At 56.2% G+C, this 15,334-nt stretch overlaps 1 protein-coding gene across 3 annotated transcripts; it reads left to right on the top strand.

The window, feature by feature from the left end:
• The first annotated feature begins 1,572 nt into the window (after nucleotides 1-1,572).
• On the top strand, nucleotides 1,573-15,156 carry RASD2 (RASD family member 2). 3 transcript variants are annotated; one of them, XM_034948334.3, is made up of 3 exons: nucleotides 1,573-1,638; nucleotides 7,945-8,224; nucleotides 12,658-15,156. In XM_034948334.3, exons 2-3 carry the CDS (start codon nucleotides 7,954-7,956, stop codon nucleotides 13,185-13,187), a joined length of 801 nt encoding a protein of 266 aa, XP_034804225.1. In that variant the 5' UTR covers nucleotides 1,573-1,638; nucleotides 7,945-7,953; the 3' UTR covers nucleotides 13,188-15,156. The 3 variants fall into 3 exon arrangements, with proteins under 3 accessions (XP_034804225.1, XP_008973238.1, XP_063459426.1); XM_008974990.4 differs by lacking the exon at nucleotides 1,573-1,638 and adding an exon at nucleotides 1,877-2,590; XM_063603356.1 differs by lacking the exon at nucleotides 1,573-1,638 and adding an exon at nucleotides 2,650-3,710.
• Nucleotides 15,157-15,334: the final 178 nt, after the last annotated feature.

The following is a 15,334-nucleotide window of genomic DNA, read 5'->3' on the forward strand; positions in this document are numbered from 1 at the left end:
CAGAAGCCAGTTCCCAGAGGCAAAGTCTGGATGTGGAAAATGCACCAGGCTGCAATCCTGCCACTTGCCACCAGGTGACTTTGGGCACATCCCCTTAGCCCCTCTGTGGCCTAAATTGGGGCATTAAACACAATCAGGTAGTACAGGTACTGCACCCTCCACCCCCACCTGCCCCATCCTCTCTGGTTAACTTTCCTGGAGAATCTCAAGATGTTACAGAGACAAGCAAAGCAAGTCACTTTCCATATTCAAAGTCCCAGGCCATTTTAGTACTTCTGTCATTCTGTGGACCCATCAATATCATACCCATTTTAGAGATGGCACAACCAGGACCCAGAGACTTTTCATGACGGCCCAGGGTCAGATATCTAGGTAGTTACGGAGACAGGACTTGAACGCCAGTCTCTCAACCAATGGAGCTGACCCCTCAGGTGCCCTCCCAGACCCCTGCTGCCTCTCATGAGGTAGGGAGGCCAGATCTGGGTTGGGGGTGAGGCTGGCAGACATCCCTGAGGTCCAGGGATCTGGAACTGAGGGACACAGACACAGCATCCCATCCCTTTGCTGTATCACACAATGAGAACATTCTCTCTTAAGCCTCCTGATACGTGAACGAGAAAGTATCTGTTAGGTGCTAATGGGTATTTAACACCTCTCCAAACCTTGCCAATCTCCCTTTTTCACTGAGGGCACACATCTCAAGCCTTGGCAGGCCACGGTTTCCAGCCAGAATTTAATAACCTTGCTTTGTTTTCACTGTGCTTATTTTAACTCTTACTTTCTATTTATGGCAAGTGATACTGATTTCCCATTTAAGGCAGTGATATAATGATTCTCTAAAAAACGTGTTTAAGGGGTGGGGAAAGTGGATCTGATATTTAAAAAAATATATTAAGTAATAAGTGGTGTGGAGATATGGCCCAGTGAGAAGGCCCGATGTCTGGCCTAGGTCAAGCCCCTCATTTAAAGGTGGGGAGGGAGAATGCAGGCAGGAGACGCAATGCTCAAGGCACCTGGTGTGTCCCCGTCGGCCGTGGTCTCTGAGACTCGCATGCCTCGAAGACCTCTGGCTACTAAGCCTAGGTGACTCCCCGCCCCTCTGGGCGACACGTGCATGGCCCATGTGCCAGTCCGCAGGGTCCCGTGGGCACCGTGACCTCGGGAGGGAGGCGGCGGCTGGGACAGGCAGGTTGGACACCTGGGAGGGCACCCGGGGACTTCCGCGAAGGAGGAGGGCGCTGGAACCGTGGCGCGCTCGACCTGGCCGGGCGCAAGCCGCTGGAGACCCCGGCCGAGTGGGCAGGCGGCCGGACCCCATGCGGGTCACCTGCGGCCAGGCCGGGCGTGCGTGTGAGCGCGTGCGCAGACGTCAGCCTCCGAGGCCCGTGCCGCCTTCTGGGCAAGGTGCGCGCGCCCAGCGGCCCCGGCCCCACGCGCCCGGACACGCGGAACCGCAGACCGCGGCGCCCCGGAGGCCGCGAAAGGGATGGGCGGGGCCGGGCCGCGGGACCCGCCTCCCATTGGCCGGGCGCCGGGGCGAGGCGGGGCGCCGGGGTGGGGCGGGGCGAGCGGGCTCTGGAGGGCAGACGCTGGCGCTGGGCGGCGGGAGGCGCGGCTCGCGGGGGGCCGAAGGAGCAGGTGGGCGACGCTCGCAGGGGCGCGGGAGGGTGCCGCTGGGACCGTCATCAGGAGCCTGGGGTTCTGCCACCTTTCGGAGGGATCAGCGACCTCTTCGCCCTGCGGGTGACAGTGGGGCATCTGCCTGCGAGAGGGGGAAGGAGGGAGAACCCAGGGCCACACACAAAGTTCTCCTCATCTGGGGACAGGAGGAGGTGAAGGAGGAGGAGCCGGGTTGATGCTAACTTGGAGCTGCGAAACCTTGGGGCGGCGTTCAAGGCCCCCTCCCACACGCGCGCAGAGCAGAGCGCCCTGCTCCTCCTTCAGCTGCTGGCGTCGCCGCGCGGGGAGAAAGAAGCCGTCCCTCCGGCGCTGGGAGAGCTGCAGAGCCGCGGGCAGAGGAGGAGGCCGCGGCCGAGCCCGGCAGCCCGATACCCCCCATCCGAGCGACCCCCTTTGGGGCAGGCGGAGAAGGTGGCATAGGCGACCAGGAGGGTTCGCCCACCTGGGACACGCACCCACAGTCACCTCCAAAGGACCCCCCTCCCCAAGTCTCTAGGGGCTGCTCCTTCATCACCGGAGTCGCCCCTACCTCTCTGCCCCCAGCCCCAGAGCCCCAGGCGGGGACCCCCGGATCCGACGTCCCCAAGCCTCCGGGCACCTGGCTCAGCAGGAGGTCCCCGGCTCGGGGCAGGGCAGGGCCGGCGGCGGCGAGCCGGAGCCCGCCCCCTGCCCGGGCCCCGCCGAGCCCTCGGAGCCCACCCATGGGGCACCTGCCCCTTGCGCCTCCTTGCCCGGCCGCGCCCAGCCCGGCGTCCCGAGCAGCGCAGGGGAGGATCCCCGCGCAGTGACCCGGGAGCCACCACAGACTCTGGGAGGCTCGGCGGCTGGAGCAGCAGGCAGCTCCCCGCAGCTCCGGGCGCTTCCAGGCAGCTCTCTGAGCCGTGCCAGAGGCCCGGCCCGCCATTCCCAGGTAGGAGACGCCCCAACAGAGCTGGGGATCTGGGGGAAGTGGAGCAGCCGGGAAGAAAGGGTAGAGGCTTGGAGGAGGAAAGCTCAGTGATTCCTTAGATGACCAGAGAAAGTGAAATTGATTGAGCACCTACTATGTGCCGGGATCGTCTGGCAACTTTGCATACCTAGAGAGAATTAAATTCGTTGAGCACCTACTATATGGGTCAAACTGAGTGCTATACCCTTTACTTAATCCCAGGAAAGAAAGATTTATTGAGCTTCTACTATGTGCTAGTTTTGGTGCCACAGGCTTTGCATTTAAAGAGCTAGAGTAATAGCCCATTTAAATAGGAGGAAACGGGGGCTCAGGGAAGACGAGTCAACTACCACAAACACTCCTGTCCCCGTTCTGGAGCTGGCTGCAGCCTGCATTACCTGGAGGTGGGGAAGGAAGATTAAGAAGCTCCTTCGTTATCCAGCGTTCTTGAGCTTTTTCTGGGTTGGTGCAGAGTGAGTTTCCTGGATGATTCCCTTCCCAGGAGGGGTTTCCTGTAACTTAGCTGTCTTGGAGGGCCCGGAAGGCAGCTCTGGAGGCCTCTCTGTGCCCTCCCCTCCCCTTGTCCCCAGCACCAGGAGGATGACAGGAGATGTTGTCCAAGACCTCATGGAAGGTGGGAAGCCAGGCTGGGAGGGAGCAGCCAGGTCAGGAGCCAGTGAATCAGGCCTCCTGTGGTGTCAGAGACAAGATGGGGTCCCTGCAAGACCTGCGCCTGCATTCCAGTCCAGCCTCACCAGGCTGCTCTAGGCAGCCCCACGACTGCCAAGATAAAGTGCCACGAAGAAAAGAACCCATCATGTGTTCAGGTTTGCTGCGGGTCAAGAGCTGGGTCAGCCTCCAGACTTATTGGAAGCCCAGGGCCACACAGGGGGTTTATGTCTTACCATTAACAGAGGAATAACCTGAGCCCCAGGAAGCCAGGTCATTTGCCCAGGGCTGCCGGGCTGGTGAGAGGCAGAGTTGGCCTGCCGGAAGTGGATGCCTGCCTACCTTCTACCACCTGAGCTGCCAAGGGTGGTGGGGTTGGCTTTGCCAAGCCCCCGGACTCTCAGAGTGTCAGCTGGAAGCCAGTGATGGCAATGTGCGTGTCCAAAGAGGCTGAGTGTGCACTGATGGAGGAGGCATGGGGGTGTGGAGGAGGGGCAGTGCAGTGAAACAGGCTCTGGGGCATACACCGGGAGGACACGTCCAGACTCTTGTCCTGCTGCCTGTGCCCGTGTGACCCCTTCATCTTTCAGGCAGGCCCTGGGAGAGAGGCTCAAGGGAGAAGTGGTGAATCCACAGGTGCACTTGCTCAGAGGTGGCTGGCAGGGTTAGGGGAGAATCCTGGGAGGTGCCTGCCCCCTTCCCGCTCCGCTGCCTGCAGGGAGAGAGGGAGTGAGAATATAGTATGTCTCGGCGTCATCCCCTCGCCTGATGCCAGCTGAGGCTTCACTGAGACAGACAGTGTTTTGGAAAAGACCAGTTTTGGCTGGGGGTGGGTTTCCATAGAGTTAAGAGCCCAGACTTTGAAGCCAAACAGCCTGGTTCTGATCCCAGCCCAGCTAGTCATCTGCTGTGTGAACTGGGGCAAGTGACTTAACCTCTCTGAGCATCAGTGTCCCCATCAGTCAAGTGGGCTGATGGATGCCTTCCTGGCTGTGGTTACTGTGCACCCAGGATGGCGCCCCCTCATCTCTGCTCTGGGAACTTTCTGGCTTCCACCTGTCCTCAGAATGGCCCTGTGATGGGGTCAGTAGTCACAGTATGCGCATTCAGATACCTGTGCTGCTAGGGGGTCTCTGTTGAATTTCCTGCCTCTCTGAGCCTCCTCTCTCTGATTCCTTACTTCCCCTCTCTGATTCCCTGCCTCCACTCTCTGACTTCCTGAAATCCATTCAGTCACTGATATTGGACTCTAAATTCCCAAAGGGCTGTTCAAACTCATCCCTGTCTGCTCCTCGCTGTATGAGGTCAGCCTGGCTGAGGATGGAGAAGGGAGAACAGGCTGCAGAGGAGAGATGTGCCTACGAGGGTGCCCATGGTGCCACCTCTGGGGGAAGAGAGGGAAGAAAGATGTGGAGGCAGGAGGCAGAGCCCACAGAGGCACTGTCCCCTGACGTCCAGGTGTCCAGATGTCTCACACAGCCCCATGTGGCTCAGGCCATGTGAAGAATCAGTCTTCTCTGAGAGATAAAAACCACAGAGGATTTTTTTTCTCCTTTTTTGCCCACCCTGATTCCCTGTCTCTTATTTCTGACTCCTTGCCTCCTCTATCTGTCACCTTGCCTCCTCTCTCTGACTCTTTGCCTCCTCTCTGACTCCCTGCCTCCTCTCTCTGTCTCCCTGCCTCCTCTGTCTGACTCCCTGCCTCCCCTCTCTGTCTCACTGCCTCCTCTCTCTGACTCTCTGCCTCCTCTCTCTGACTCCCTGCCTCCTCTCTCTGATTCCCTGCCTCTTTGACCCTCTGCCTCCTCTCTTTGACTCCCTGCCTCCTCTCTCTGATTCCCTGCCTCTTTGACTCCCTGCCTCCTCTCTTTGAATCCCTGCCTCCTGTCTTTGACTCCCTGCCTCCTCTCTCTGACTCCCTGAAGCTCATTCAGTCATTGCTATCAACTCGTCTGTACCAAGCTCTAGGCTGGAGGCTGGGCAGGGCAATGATGGAGACAAATACTGTCCCTGGGAGCTTCTGGCCCCTTTCCCATCCTGTTTAGACAGAAGTGACCGCCAGCAGAGTCAAGCTGTCTGCAGAAGGACTTGGGGAGGGGGCTGTCATGGGGTAGGGCTTCTTTCCCCCCATCTCTGCTGAAGGCCCAGGCTGGCTGAGACAGCCCCGGCAGAGACTGAGAAGGGCTCCCTGCTGTGGTCTGGCAGCCCCCTCTCCACCCTCCTCTCTCTCATTTCCTGCCTCCCACACATATGCCCTGGGCACCTCATCAGGGCTGCCCTAGGGGAGGGCCCTCCTTGGCACAGCCCCTGGGCCAGTCAGGTGGTTGAGGCTGAGGAGAGAAGGTCCCAGAGTGGGGCTTCAGGCAAACCCAAAGACAGAGCCATTTGCCTTTTGATGAATGCACAGACCATTTATTGAGCCCCTGCTGTGTTCATGGCATGGCAGTTTTGTGGGATAAATTCAAAGACAGCTTTAGGTGGGAGCTGGGTGGGGGACGTGGGGGTCTTAGGCTTGAACTACTACCCAGCCTCCCTTGTTAACCAAGTAGCTAGTCACGTAGCCTTCTGAGCTCGGGGCAGACCACCTGGGATCAAACCTCTCCTCTGCTGGTTACTGGCTGTGCAACTGTAAGCAAGTAATTTAACCTGTCTATGCCTCAGTTTCCTCATCTGTAAATTGGAGAATAACACCACCTGCTTTCTGGGGTTATGAAGGGAGAAATAGGTTAATATGTGTGCAGCACTTAGAACACTCTGGCATATTTTAGCTGCAAAATGAATGCCAGCTATGATTATTTCTATACTTAGTGCGGGGCTTGGCACACTGCATGGGCTCAAGTGGCAGCAGTTGTCGTCCTTGTGGCTCCAGGCCTGGGGTCCGCCGTGTGCTGAGCTGGCTTATTGTGCACGTCCCTTTGTGATTCATTCATTGAAGTCACATCGGTAGCTTAGAAGTGACCGTGGTGGGAGCATTTACGCCATGGAAATTGGCAAATACCACCAATCAGGGCTTTTAACAAAGGTATTTTTGAGAGCCGGTTTCCTGCACAGAGGCTGGTAGTTGGGCAGGGTGAGCAGATCCAGATGTGTGCCAGGGACTCGCACGCAGGCAATCTCTCCACCTCCAGTGGCCATCTCAGACCTTAGCATCGTGACAGCCAGGAAGTGATGGTGTTGGAAAGCGCCTTGGGTCAATGGGCGAGGCACTCAAGGAAACCGACTTGGGGCATCCCGGGGTGGGGACCGAATTTGGGCACATACAGCCCTTTGTGTGAATTTAAAAACAGTGCCTCTTCCTCTACACAAGATGCCCTTTCCTCTGGGATACAGCCCCCACCTCTGGGATGCAGCCCCCACTTGCCCACCCAGCCATGTGCCTTGTGCAGTATCCAACCTGCACAACCTGTGGCAGCCTGTGGAAGACCGAGGGGATTGATATTTCAGCAGGCCTGTGCCCACTTGCAGTTCAGGGGCTGGAAAGCTCTCCTCTGGAGAGAGGAGGGATTCCTGCAAGGGTGGGGAGATCAGAGAGGCCTTCAGAGAGCAGGTGGCACTTGAGCCAGACCCTGAAACATAAGGGGAAGAGGGTGTTCTGCAGAGGGGTGGCATGAGCAAAGGAGTGGAGGCTGATCTCAGCAGCGCTCAAACTGACGAGGGTGACTGGGGTCAGGGATTCTGGGGCGGGGATTCTGGTGGGCGCTGAGGTAGGAAAGGAGGGAGGGCTGGGCTGTGAAGAGCCTTTGGGGTGAGCCTGGTGGAGCCTGCGGGTTTGCTTATACAAGAGCTTGGATCCATGTCGGCCTCTTTCATGAGGTCAAGAGGCTCCCATAGAAAGCTCTGGGTTTGCCCCAGAACCATAACCCTTGGAGTTGGGAGGGAAGCTTGAGCCAGCCATGGGTCATTACCCATTCCACATCCTCTACTCCGGTCCTCTGGGTCTCCTGGAGGCAAGTAAACACCTAGGGCCTGGGAGGCAAAAATATCCGGGCAGGTCATGGAGCGGAGGGAGCCCGCCAAATGCAGAGCACAGGTCTAAAGGTGGGTCCTCCTGAGGTGGCTGCAGGAGCAACCCCAGGCATTGGGCTTGGAGCATGCGGTGTGGACATAGCCTTCCCTTCTTCCCAGGAGGGCTGAATGGCCACAGAACCACCCCCTGCCCCAGGCTTAAGAAATGCATGCTAGTGCCTTCCCCATGTCTTATCCTAGAATCACAGGCTCCGGGAAAGCCAGATGGATGAACCAGGGAAAGAACAGATTCTCACGATAGATACCATTTTTGAGATTTCACCATGTGCTGAGCCCTTTGCAACAACTCTATGAATTGGGCTCATTTTGCAGACGAGAAAATGACTTCTAGAGAGGTTAAGCTACTAGCCCAAGATCAGTAGCTAGAGGCAAGGCAAGGATTCAAATCCCAGGAGTCCGGTGCTTGCATAAATGAAAGGATGAATGAACGGATGTTGAGTGAGTGAGTGGATGAAGGAAGGAGTAAAGGAGAGGGCATGAATGAATGAGAGGGTAGAACTCCAAGACCCCTTAGAACCTCGTCTGATGTTCCCATTTTACAGACAGAAAACTGAGTCCTAGACAGAGGCCTAGAGGAGGCCAAGAGGTGGTGGGGCCAGGTCGGGGGGCCCCTGATGCCTGCTTCTCTCGCTTTGTTGCAGCCCCGAGCCATGATGAAGACTTTGTCCAGCGGGAACTGCACGCTCAGTGTGCCCGCCAAAAACTCATACCGCATGGTGGTGCTGGGTGCCTCTCGGGTGGGCAAGAGCTCCATCGTGTCTCGCTTCCTCAATGGCCGCTTTGAGGACCAGTACACACCCACCATCGAGGACTTCCACCGCAAGGTATACAACATCCGCGGCGACATGTACCAGCTCGACATCCTGGATACCTCTGGCAACCACCCCTTCCCCGCCATGCGCAGGCTGTCCATCCTCACAGGTGAGGCCCACTGGTGCCTGGGCTGGGGCGGCAGGGCCAGGGCATGGGTGCAGAGTGTGCTGGGCACTTGGCAGTTTGCATAGACTTGCATAGCCATCGTCTGAGACAGGCGTCCTCCCTGCACAATGAGGCTCAGAGAGGTTTTGCCATGTGCTGGAAATAGTGATGAAGTCGGGGGCCCCGATTCCATTCTGTTAGACTCCAGATCGATTACTCATGGCTGTCGGGGCCGCCTTCCAGATCAGGAGCTGATACCAGCATGCCCCAGGGATATTCCTTTCTAGGGAACAGAATGATGCCCTGGCTGCTGCTTTCCTTCTCCGGGAGATGACCCACCAGAGCTCCAGGGCCCACGGTCAGTCCACGGGGCTCAGGTCTCCCACACCCCAGGCCTTTGCCACCTCCTAGAGAGGTAAGGGCAGGACCCAGGCAGTGATCACCAAAGGGAAGGGGGCTTGGTCATGGTCATAGTGATGGTGATGGCAGTAGCTGACACTTATCAGAAGCTATGGGCCTGGCCCTGTTCTTAGAGCTTGGCATGTAGTTTTTTTTTTGTTTTTTTTGTTTTTTTTTGAGACAGAGTCTCGCTCTGTCACCCAGGCTGGAGTGCAGTGGCGCGATCTCGGCTCACTGCAACCTCTGCCTCCCGGGTTCAAGCGATTCTCCTGCCTCAGTCCCCCAAGTAGCTGGGACTACAGGCATGTGCCACCATGCCCGGCTAATTTTTTGTATTTTTACTAGAGACGGGATTTCACCATGTTAGCCAGGATGGTCTCGATCTCCTGACCTCGTGATCTGCCTACCTCAGCCTCCCAAAGTGCTGAGATTACAGGCGTGAGCCACCGCGGCCAGCCAGCATGTAGTTATTTAACCCTCACAGTAAATAGTTATTCATTCCCTTTTTACAAGTGGGGAAACTGAAGCCCAGAGAGGTTAAGTAACTCACTCCAGTGGTAGCACAGCTCGTAAAGGCAGTCTGCTTTTGTGCTTTCAGACAAAGCCATACCACAGCCTCTCAGCCCTGCTGGGAAGGGTGAGGAGGGACAGGGAGGTTGGGGGGAAGAAGGGGTGAGTGGAGCTGAGGGGCTGTGCCCTCGTTTACACTGCATTAGCATGGTAGCTAAGAGGACAAGCCCGGGACCCAGCACCTGGGTGTGAGCCCTGGTTCCGCTGCTTCCCGGCTTTGTACCTCGAGGCAAGGGATTTTATCTCCTTGTGTCTCAGCACTCTCATCTGTAAGACTGCACCACATCAACACTCATCCTAAAGGGACTGTGAGACTTAAATGAATGAATATATGTAAGGCGCTTGGTGAGCAGATAGTAAGTGCACAATAAATCCCCAAGTCTTCTGTTGAGTCAGCATTTGCAAGTGGGCCTGCTACGGGTTACACGATCATTTCCCAAGTCACGCCCCTGAAGTTGCTGAGCAGGGATAAAGGAAGGAGTGAGCAGGCAACTCTCTAGGTATCATTCAGATAACCCCCCAACTGAGGTACTTCTATACAGAGAAACCCATGCCACTCCCAGCCCTGCCGCCGCCTTGAGGCCAAGACTGAGGCTGCGGGGTGGCCCCTCCTTGAGTGCTTTCTCTTCCAGGCTGGCTTTTCCGAGCATCTGACCCAGACAGCAGTCAAGCTCTCCGCTCCACCCCGAGTTTTGGAGAAGGGGCATGTAGATAGGAGAGCCCTGGGTCGACCTGTGTTCGAATCCTCGCTGGGCCTCTTGGCTTAAATGTGTGACCAGAGGCACATGCATCCTGTCTGAGTCTCAGCCTCCCCAACCACACAGTGGGCTTAACCTCATACCCCGCAGGGAGGCTGTGAGGACTGCAAGAAGGCTTGTGGCGGGAGCTTCCAGCACGTGACGGGTATTGCATTCGTGTCAGCTCCCCCAGCCTTGGGGAGGGGACTGGGTACCCGCTGCAATGAATAAGGCTAATGACAGAGGGAAGGAGAGGGGAGATGTAGAGAGGAAGCACATGCATATTTTCAGCATTAATTTTCAGTGACACAAGTAATACCCAAACACACCCTCCTGCAAACGCTACAGATAAAGCTAATGCCCCTTTGACCCATGTCCCCAATCCCAGGCTCCTGCCCCTGCCCCGGAGGTGGCCACCCTGGCAGTCTGGCATGGAGCCTTCCGGGCCTCCGTGACTACACCGGCATTCGTATTTGTATCCCCACAATGGAGAGTATTTTTGTCTGTCTCTTTTTTATGGTGCATATCATTCTGAGCACAGCTGTCTGATGCTTGTTTTTTTTTCACACACCAACCCGTGCCTCATTTTCCAACCTGGTGGAACCTCATTTTTTCAACCTCATTTTCCTGCTGCTCAGGAAATTCTGAAAGCCATTAATTCCACTGCCAGCTCTTCTTCCAGCTGCCAGACGGGCCGATCTCTGATGCTTGGCATCGCAGTCTCGCATTTGAATATGTCAAGGCCACGAGTCCTCAGGGGCCCCGGATTAGCCTAACGGGATGGGGTTTGGCAGCCCAAGCAGGAAGAGTTGCCAAGCTGACGCTGCCTCGCAAGTGCCTTTCAGAAGAGCCCACACTGCAGTTCCCTCCATCACCTCCCTTCCATTCAGCCTGCCTTGGTGAACACTGACTGTGTGCCAGGCCCTGGGGAGACCAGGATGAGTGGGTAATGGAACCCTTCTCTGTGCCCGAGCTGTTTGGAGCACACCCTTGATCTGGACACCATTCTGAATGTGCCATGTGCCATTAAATGGGGGTAAATGATGTGCTTTGGGGGTGCAGAGGAAGGTGGCAGCCATTCTGCCAGAAGCTGGAACTGGTTGCTTCTCTTCTCGAGAATTTGGGCCAATTGCTGATTCCTCTGGGCCTCAGTTTCCTCATCTGTGAGACAGAGATCTTGTCACACCACAAGGCTATCAAGAGTTTGAGCAAAAATGGTTGGACGCAGTGGCTCACGCCTGTAATCCCAGCTCTTTGGGAGGCCGAGGTGGGCAGATCTCTTGAGGTCAGGAGTTCAAGACCAGCCTGGCTAACACAGTGAAACACTGTCTCTACTAAAAAATACAAAAAATTAGCCAGGTGTGGTGATGGGCACCTGTAATCCCAGTTACTCGGGAGGCTGAGGCAGGAGAATCTCTTGAACCCAGGAGGTGGAGGTTGCAGTGAGCTGAGATCTTGCCATTGCATTCCAGGCTGGGCAACAAGAGTGAAACTCTGTCTCAGAAAATAAATAAATAAATAAAAAATAGCTAGGCATGGTGACAGGCGCCTGTAATCCCAGCTGCTCCAGAGGCTGAGGCAGGAGAATCGCTTAAACCCAGGAGGTGGAAGTTGCAGTGAGCCAAGATCACACCACTGCACTCCAGCCTGGGCCACAGAGAAAGACTCCGTCTCAAAAAAAAAAAAAAAAAAAAAAAAGTTTAAGCAAAAGTGAGGAAGGTGCTTATTAAAAGCTGGAAATCAGGATGGAGGTACCAGTCCAGACAGCCTCCCCACCGCCCCACCGTCTCCACAGCAGACCCTGTTTCAGATTCACAAGCCTGCCTTGAGTGATGCAGTGAGTTATCCTGGAGGCAGTGTGGGCCTTGGAGGCCAGCACTCACTTTTTCATCCTATGATTTATTTGAGAAGCAGAGAGCACCTACCGGGTGCCAGGCATGAGCTAGGTGAGGACAGAATCAGGTAGAAATCTCAGCCTAGCCACACGGAAGCTGTGTGATCTTGGGCAGGCTGCATACCCTTTCTGAGCCTCAGTTTGCTCACCTGTAACGCAAAGGTAACAAAATCTTGACAGAGGCATAGTGAGGAATCAAGAGAACAACGGACCTGGAGCATACACCCAGTGCTTAGCCCCCAGTAGGCCCTCATTCTCATCATTACTGACGCCTGAGGTCACTGAGCATGTGCCATTGTCCATTCATTATCTTGCATAACTCCCAAAATCATCCTGCAAAGTAATATTTCATCTACATGAAACAGACAGAGAAACTGAGGTTACAGAGGTTTCGTGATCTGCCCAAGTCTGCTGGCAGCTAAGCGGATGAGGCCAGATGCAAACTAGGCATTGAGCAAGACAGGCAGGACCCCTGCTCTCATAGAAATGATTTTTATTATTATCTGAACACAGTCCACACAAGTGACCTACCCCTCTCCAGCCCTGCAAAGAAATGTGAAGTGAGGTAACTGTATTTGAACCAAGTGGTCCACGTGTTAGCTATGTGACTGTGAACAGGGGCTTCAACCCCCTCAGCCTCAGTTTCCTGTCCTGGAAAATGGGGAGAATAATCGCAGCTACCCCGAAGAGTCGCTATGTAGGTTAAAGCAGTTATGCCGCATAACTGCTTCAGGGCACCTGTGACTCCCAGCTCTTAGGGCTGATGTTCTGTGGCCAGAGGAGGGCAGGGGTTGCAGCTGGCCGGTGAACTCACTACCTGGGCTCTCTCCCTGCAGGGGATGTCTTCATCCTGGTGTTCAGCCTGGATAACCGGGAGTCCTTCGATGAGGTCAAGCGCCTTCAGAAGCAGATCCTGGAGGTCAAGTCCTGCCTGAAGAACAAGACCAAGGAGGCGGCGGAGCTGCCCATGGTCATCTGTGGCAACAAGAACGACCACGGCGAGCTGTGCCGCCAGGTGCCCACCACCGAGGCCGAGCTGCTGGTGTCGGGCGACGAGAACTGCGCCTACTTCGAGGTGTCGGCCAAGAAGAACACCAACGTGGACGAGATGTTCTACGTGCTCTTCAGCATGGCCAAGCTGCCGCACGAGATGAGCCCTGCCCTGCATCGCAAGATCTCCGTGCAGTACGGTGACGCCTTCCACCCCAGGCCCTTCTGCATGCGCCGCGTCAAGGAGATGGACGCCTATGGCATGGTCTCGCCCTTCGCCCGCCGCCCCAGCGTCAACAGTGACCTCAAGTACATCAAGGCCAAGGTCCTTCGGGAAGGCCAGGCCCGTGAGAGGGACAAGTGCACCATCCAGTGAGCGAGGGATGCTGGGGCGGGGCTTGGCCAGTGCCTTCAGGGAGGTGGCCCCAGATGCCCACTGTGCGCATCTCCCCACCGAGGCCCCGGCAGCAGTCTTGTTCACAGATCTTAGGCACCAGACTGGAGGCCCCCGGGCGCTGGCCTCCGCACATTCGTCTGCCTTCTCACAGCTTTCCTGAGTCCCCTTGTCCACAGCTCCTTGGTGGTTTCAGCACCTCTGTGGGAGGACACATCTCTGCAGCCTCAAGAGTTACGCAGAGACTCAAGTTACACCTTCCTCTCCTGGGGTTGGAAGAAATGTTGATGCCAGAGGGGTGAGGATTGCTGCGTCATATGGAGCCTCCTGGGACAAGTCTCAGGATGAAAAGGACACCGAAGGCCAGATGAGAAAGGTCTCCTCTCTCCTGGCATAACACCCAGCTTGGTTTGGGTGGCAGCTGGGAGAACTTCTCTCCCAGCCTTGCAACTCCTACCCTCTGGTTCAGCTGCCTCTGCACCCCCTCCCACCCCCAGCACACACACAAGTTGGCCCCCAGCTGCCCCTGACATTGAGCCAGTGGAGTCTGTGTGTTTGAAGGGGGCGTGGCCACACCTCCTAGACCACGCCCACCACTTAGACCACGCCCACCTACTGACCGCGTTCCTCAGCCTCCTCTCCTAGGTCCCTCCGCCCGACAGTTGTGCTTTGTTGTGGTTGCAGCTGTTTTCGTGTCATGTATAGTAGTAGAAATGGAAATCATTGTACTGTAAAAGCCTAGTGACTCCCTCCTTGGCCAGGCCCTCACCCAGTTCAGATCCACGGCCTCCACTGGGGACGCCTTCCTCCTCTGCTCCCAAACAGGGTTTCCGTGGCCTGTTTGCAGCTAGACATTGACCTCCGCCATTGAGCTCCACGGTTTACAGACAATTGCACAAGCGTGGGGTGGGCAGGCCGGGACTGCTTTTTTTTAATGCTCCCATTTCACAGAGGATACCACCGAGACTCGGAGGGGACATGATGAGCACCAGGCCCCACCCTTGTCCCCTAGCAAATTCAGGGTACAGCTCCACCTAGAACCAGGCTGCCCTCTACTGTGCTCGTTCCTCAAGCATTTATTAAGCACCTACTGGGTGCTGGGTTCACTGTGTCCTAGGAAACCAAGAGGGTCCCCAGCCCTGGCCTCTGCCCGCCCCTGCTGCCCCACCACCTTCTGCACACACAGCGGTGGGGAGGCGGGGAGGAGCAGCTGGGACCCAGAACTCAGCCTGGGAGGGGTCCGACAGAAAAGCTCAGGGCGGGTCTTCTCCTTGTGCCCGGGATTGGGCTGTGCTGGGTACCACCATGTACTCAGGCATGGTGGGTTTTGAACCCATAAACCAAAGGCCCTTGTCATCAGCTCTTAACAAGTATATTTTGTATTTTAATCTCTCTAAACATATTGAAGTTTTAGGGCCCTAAGGAACCTTAGTGATCATCTAATGGGTCTTTCTGAGGTTCAGAGAGGGTAAGTAACTTCCTCCAGGTCACACAGCAAGTCTGTGGGTGGCAGAAGCAAGCTAGCGCTGGGCATTCAGTACATACCACGATGTGCTCCCTCTCTTGATGCTTGGCCCCTGGGGCCTTCAGGGCTTTGGGACATCTTGTCCTCAACCGTCTCCCTAGATCAGTCTGTGAGGGTCCCTGTAGATATTGTGTACACCATGCTCATGTATATACAAGTACACACAGATGTACACACAGATGTACACATGCTCCAGCCCCAGCTCTGCATACCTGCACCTGCACCCCAGCCTTGGCCCCTGCCTGCGTCTGTGCTCAAAGCAGCAGCTCCAACCCTGCCTCTGTCCCCTTCCCCACCCACTGCCTGAGCCTTCTGAGCAGACCAGGTACCTTGGCTGCACCGGTGTGTGGCCCGCTCTCACCCAGGCACAGCCCCGCCGCCATGGATCTCCGTGTACACTATCAATAAAAGTGGGTTTGTTACAAAGCCGTGTCCTTGCCCATGTGTATTTTTTGTATTTCCAAGAGGAGGTGTGCCCCCTCCCAGACCAAAGCTGGCCTTTCCCTCCCAAAATGCACCTGCCGTGTGCCCTGGCCCTGAGGGTCAGCACTGAGTCCACCTTCAAGTGTAAGTGTGGGGAGAGGGGGATGAGTCCCCCAGATGG

The sequence above is a fragment of the Pan paniscus genome, chromosome 23 (genome assembly GCF_029289425.2).
Source record: "Pan paniscus chromosome 23, NHGRI_mPanPan1-v2.0_pri, whole genome shotgun sequence".
NCBI lineage: Eukaryota > Metazoa > Chordata > Mammalia > Primates > Hominidae > Pan > Pan paniscus.

Excerpts from the sequence above, each read along its gene's own strand:
- RASD2 (XM_034948334.3), top strand. The coding sequence starts at position 7,954 with ATGATGAAGACTTTGTCCAGCGGGAACTGCACGCTCAGTGTGCCCGCC. Across the intron at positions 8,225-12,657 it reads CAGGCTGTCCATCCTCACAG|GGGATGTCTTCATCCTGGTG; the intron begins GTGAGGCCCACT and ends CTCTCCCTGCAG.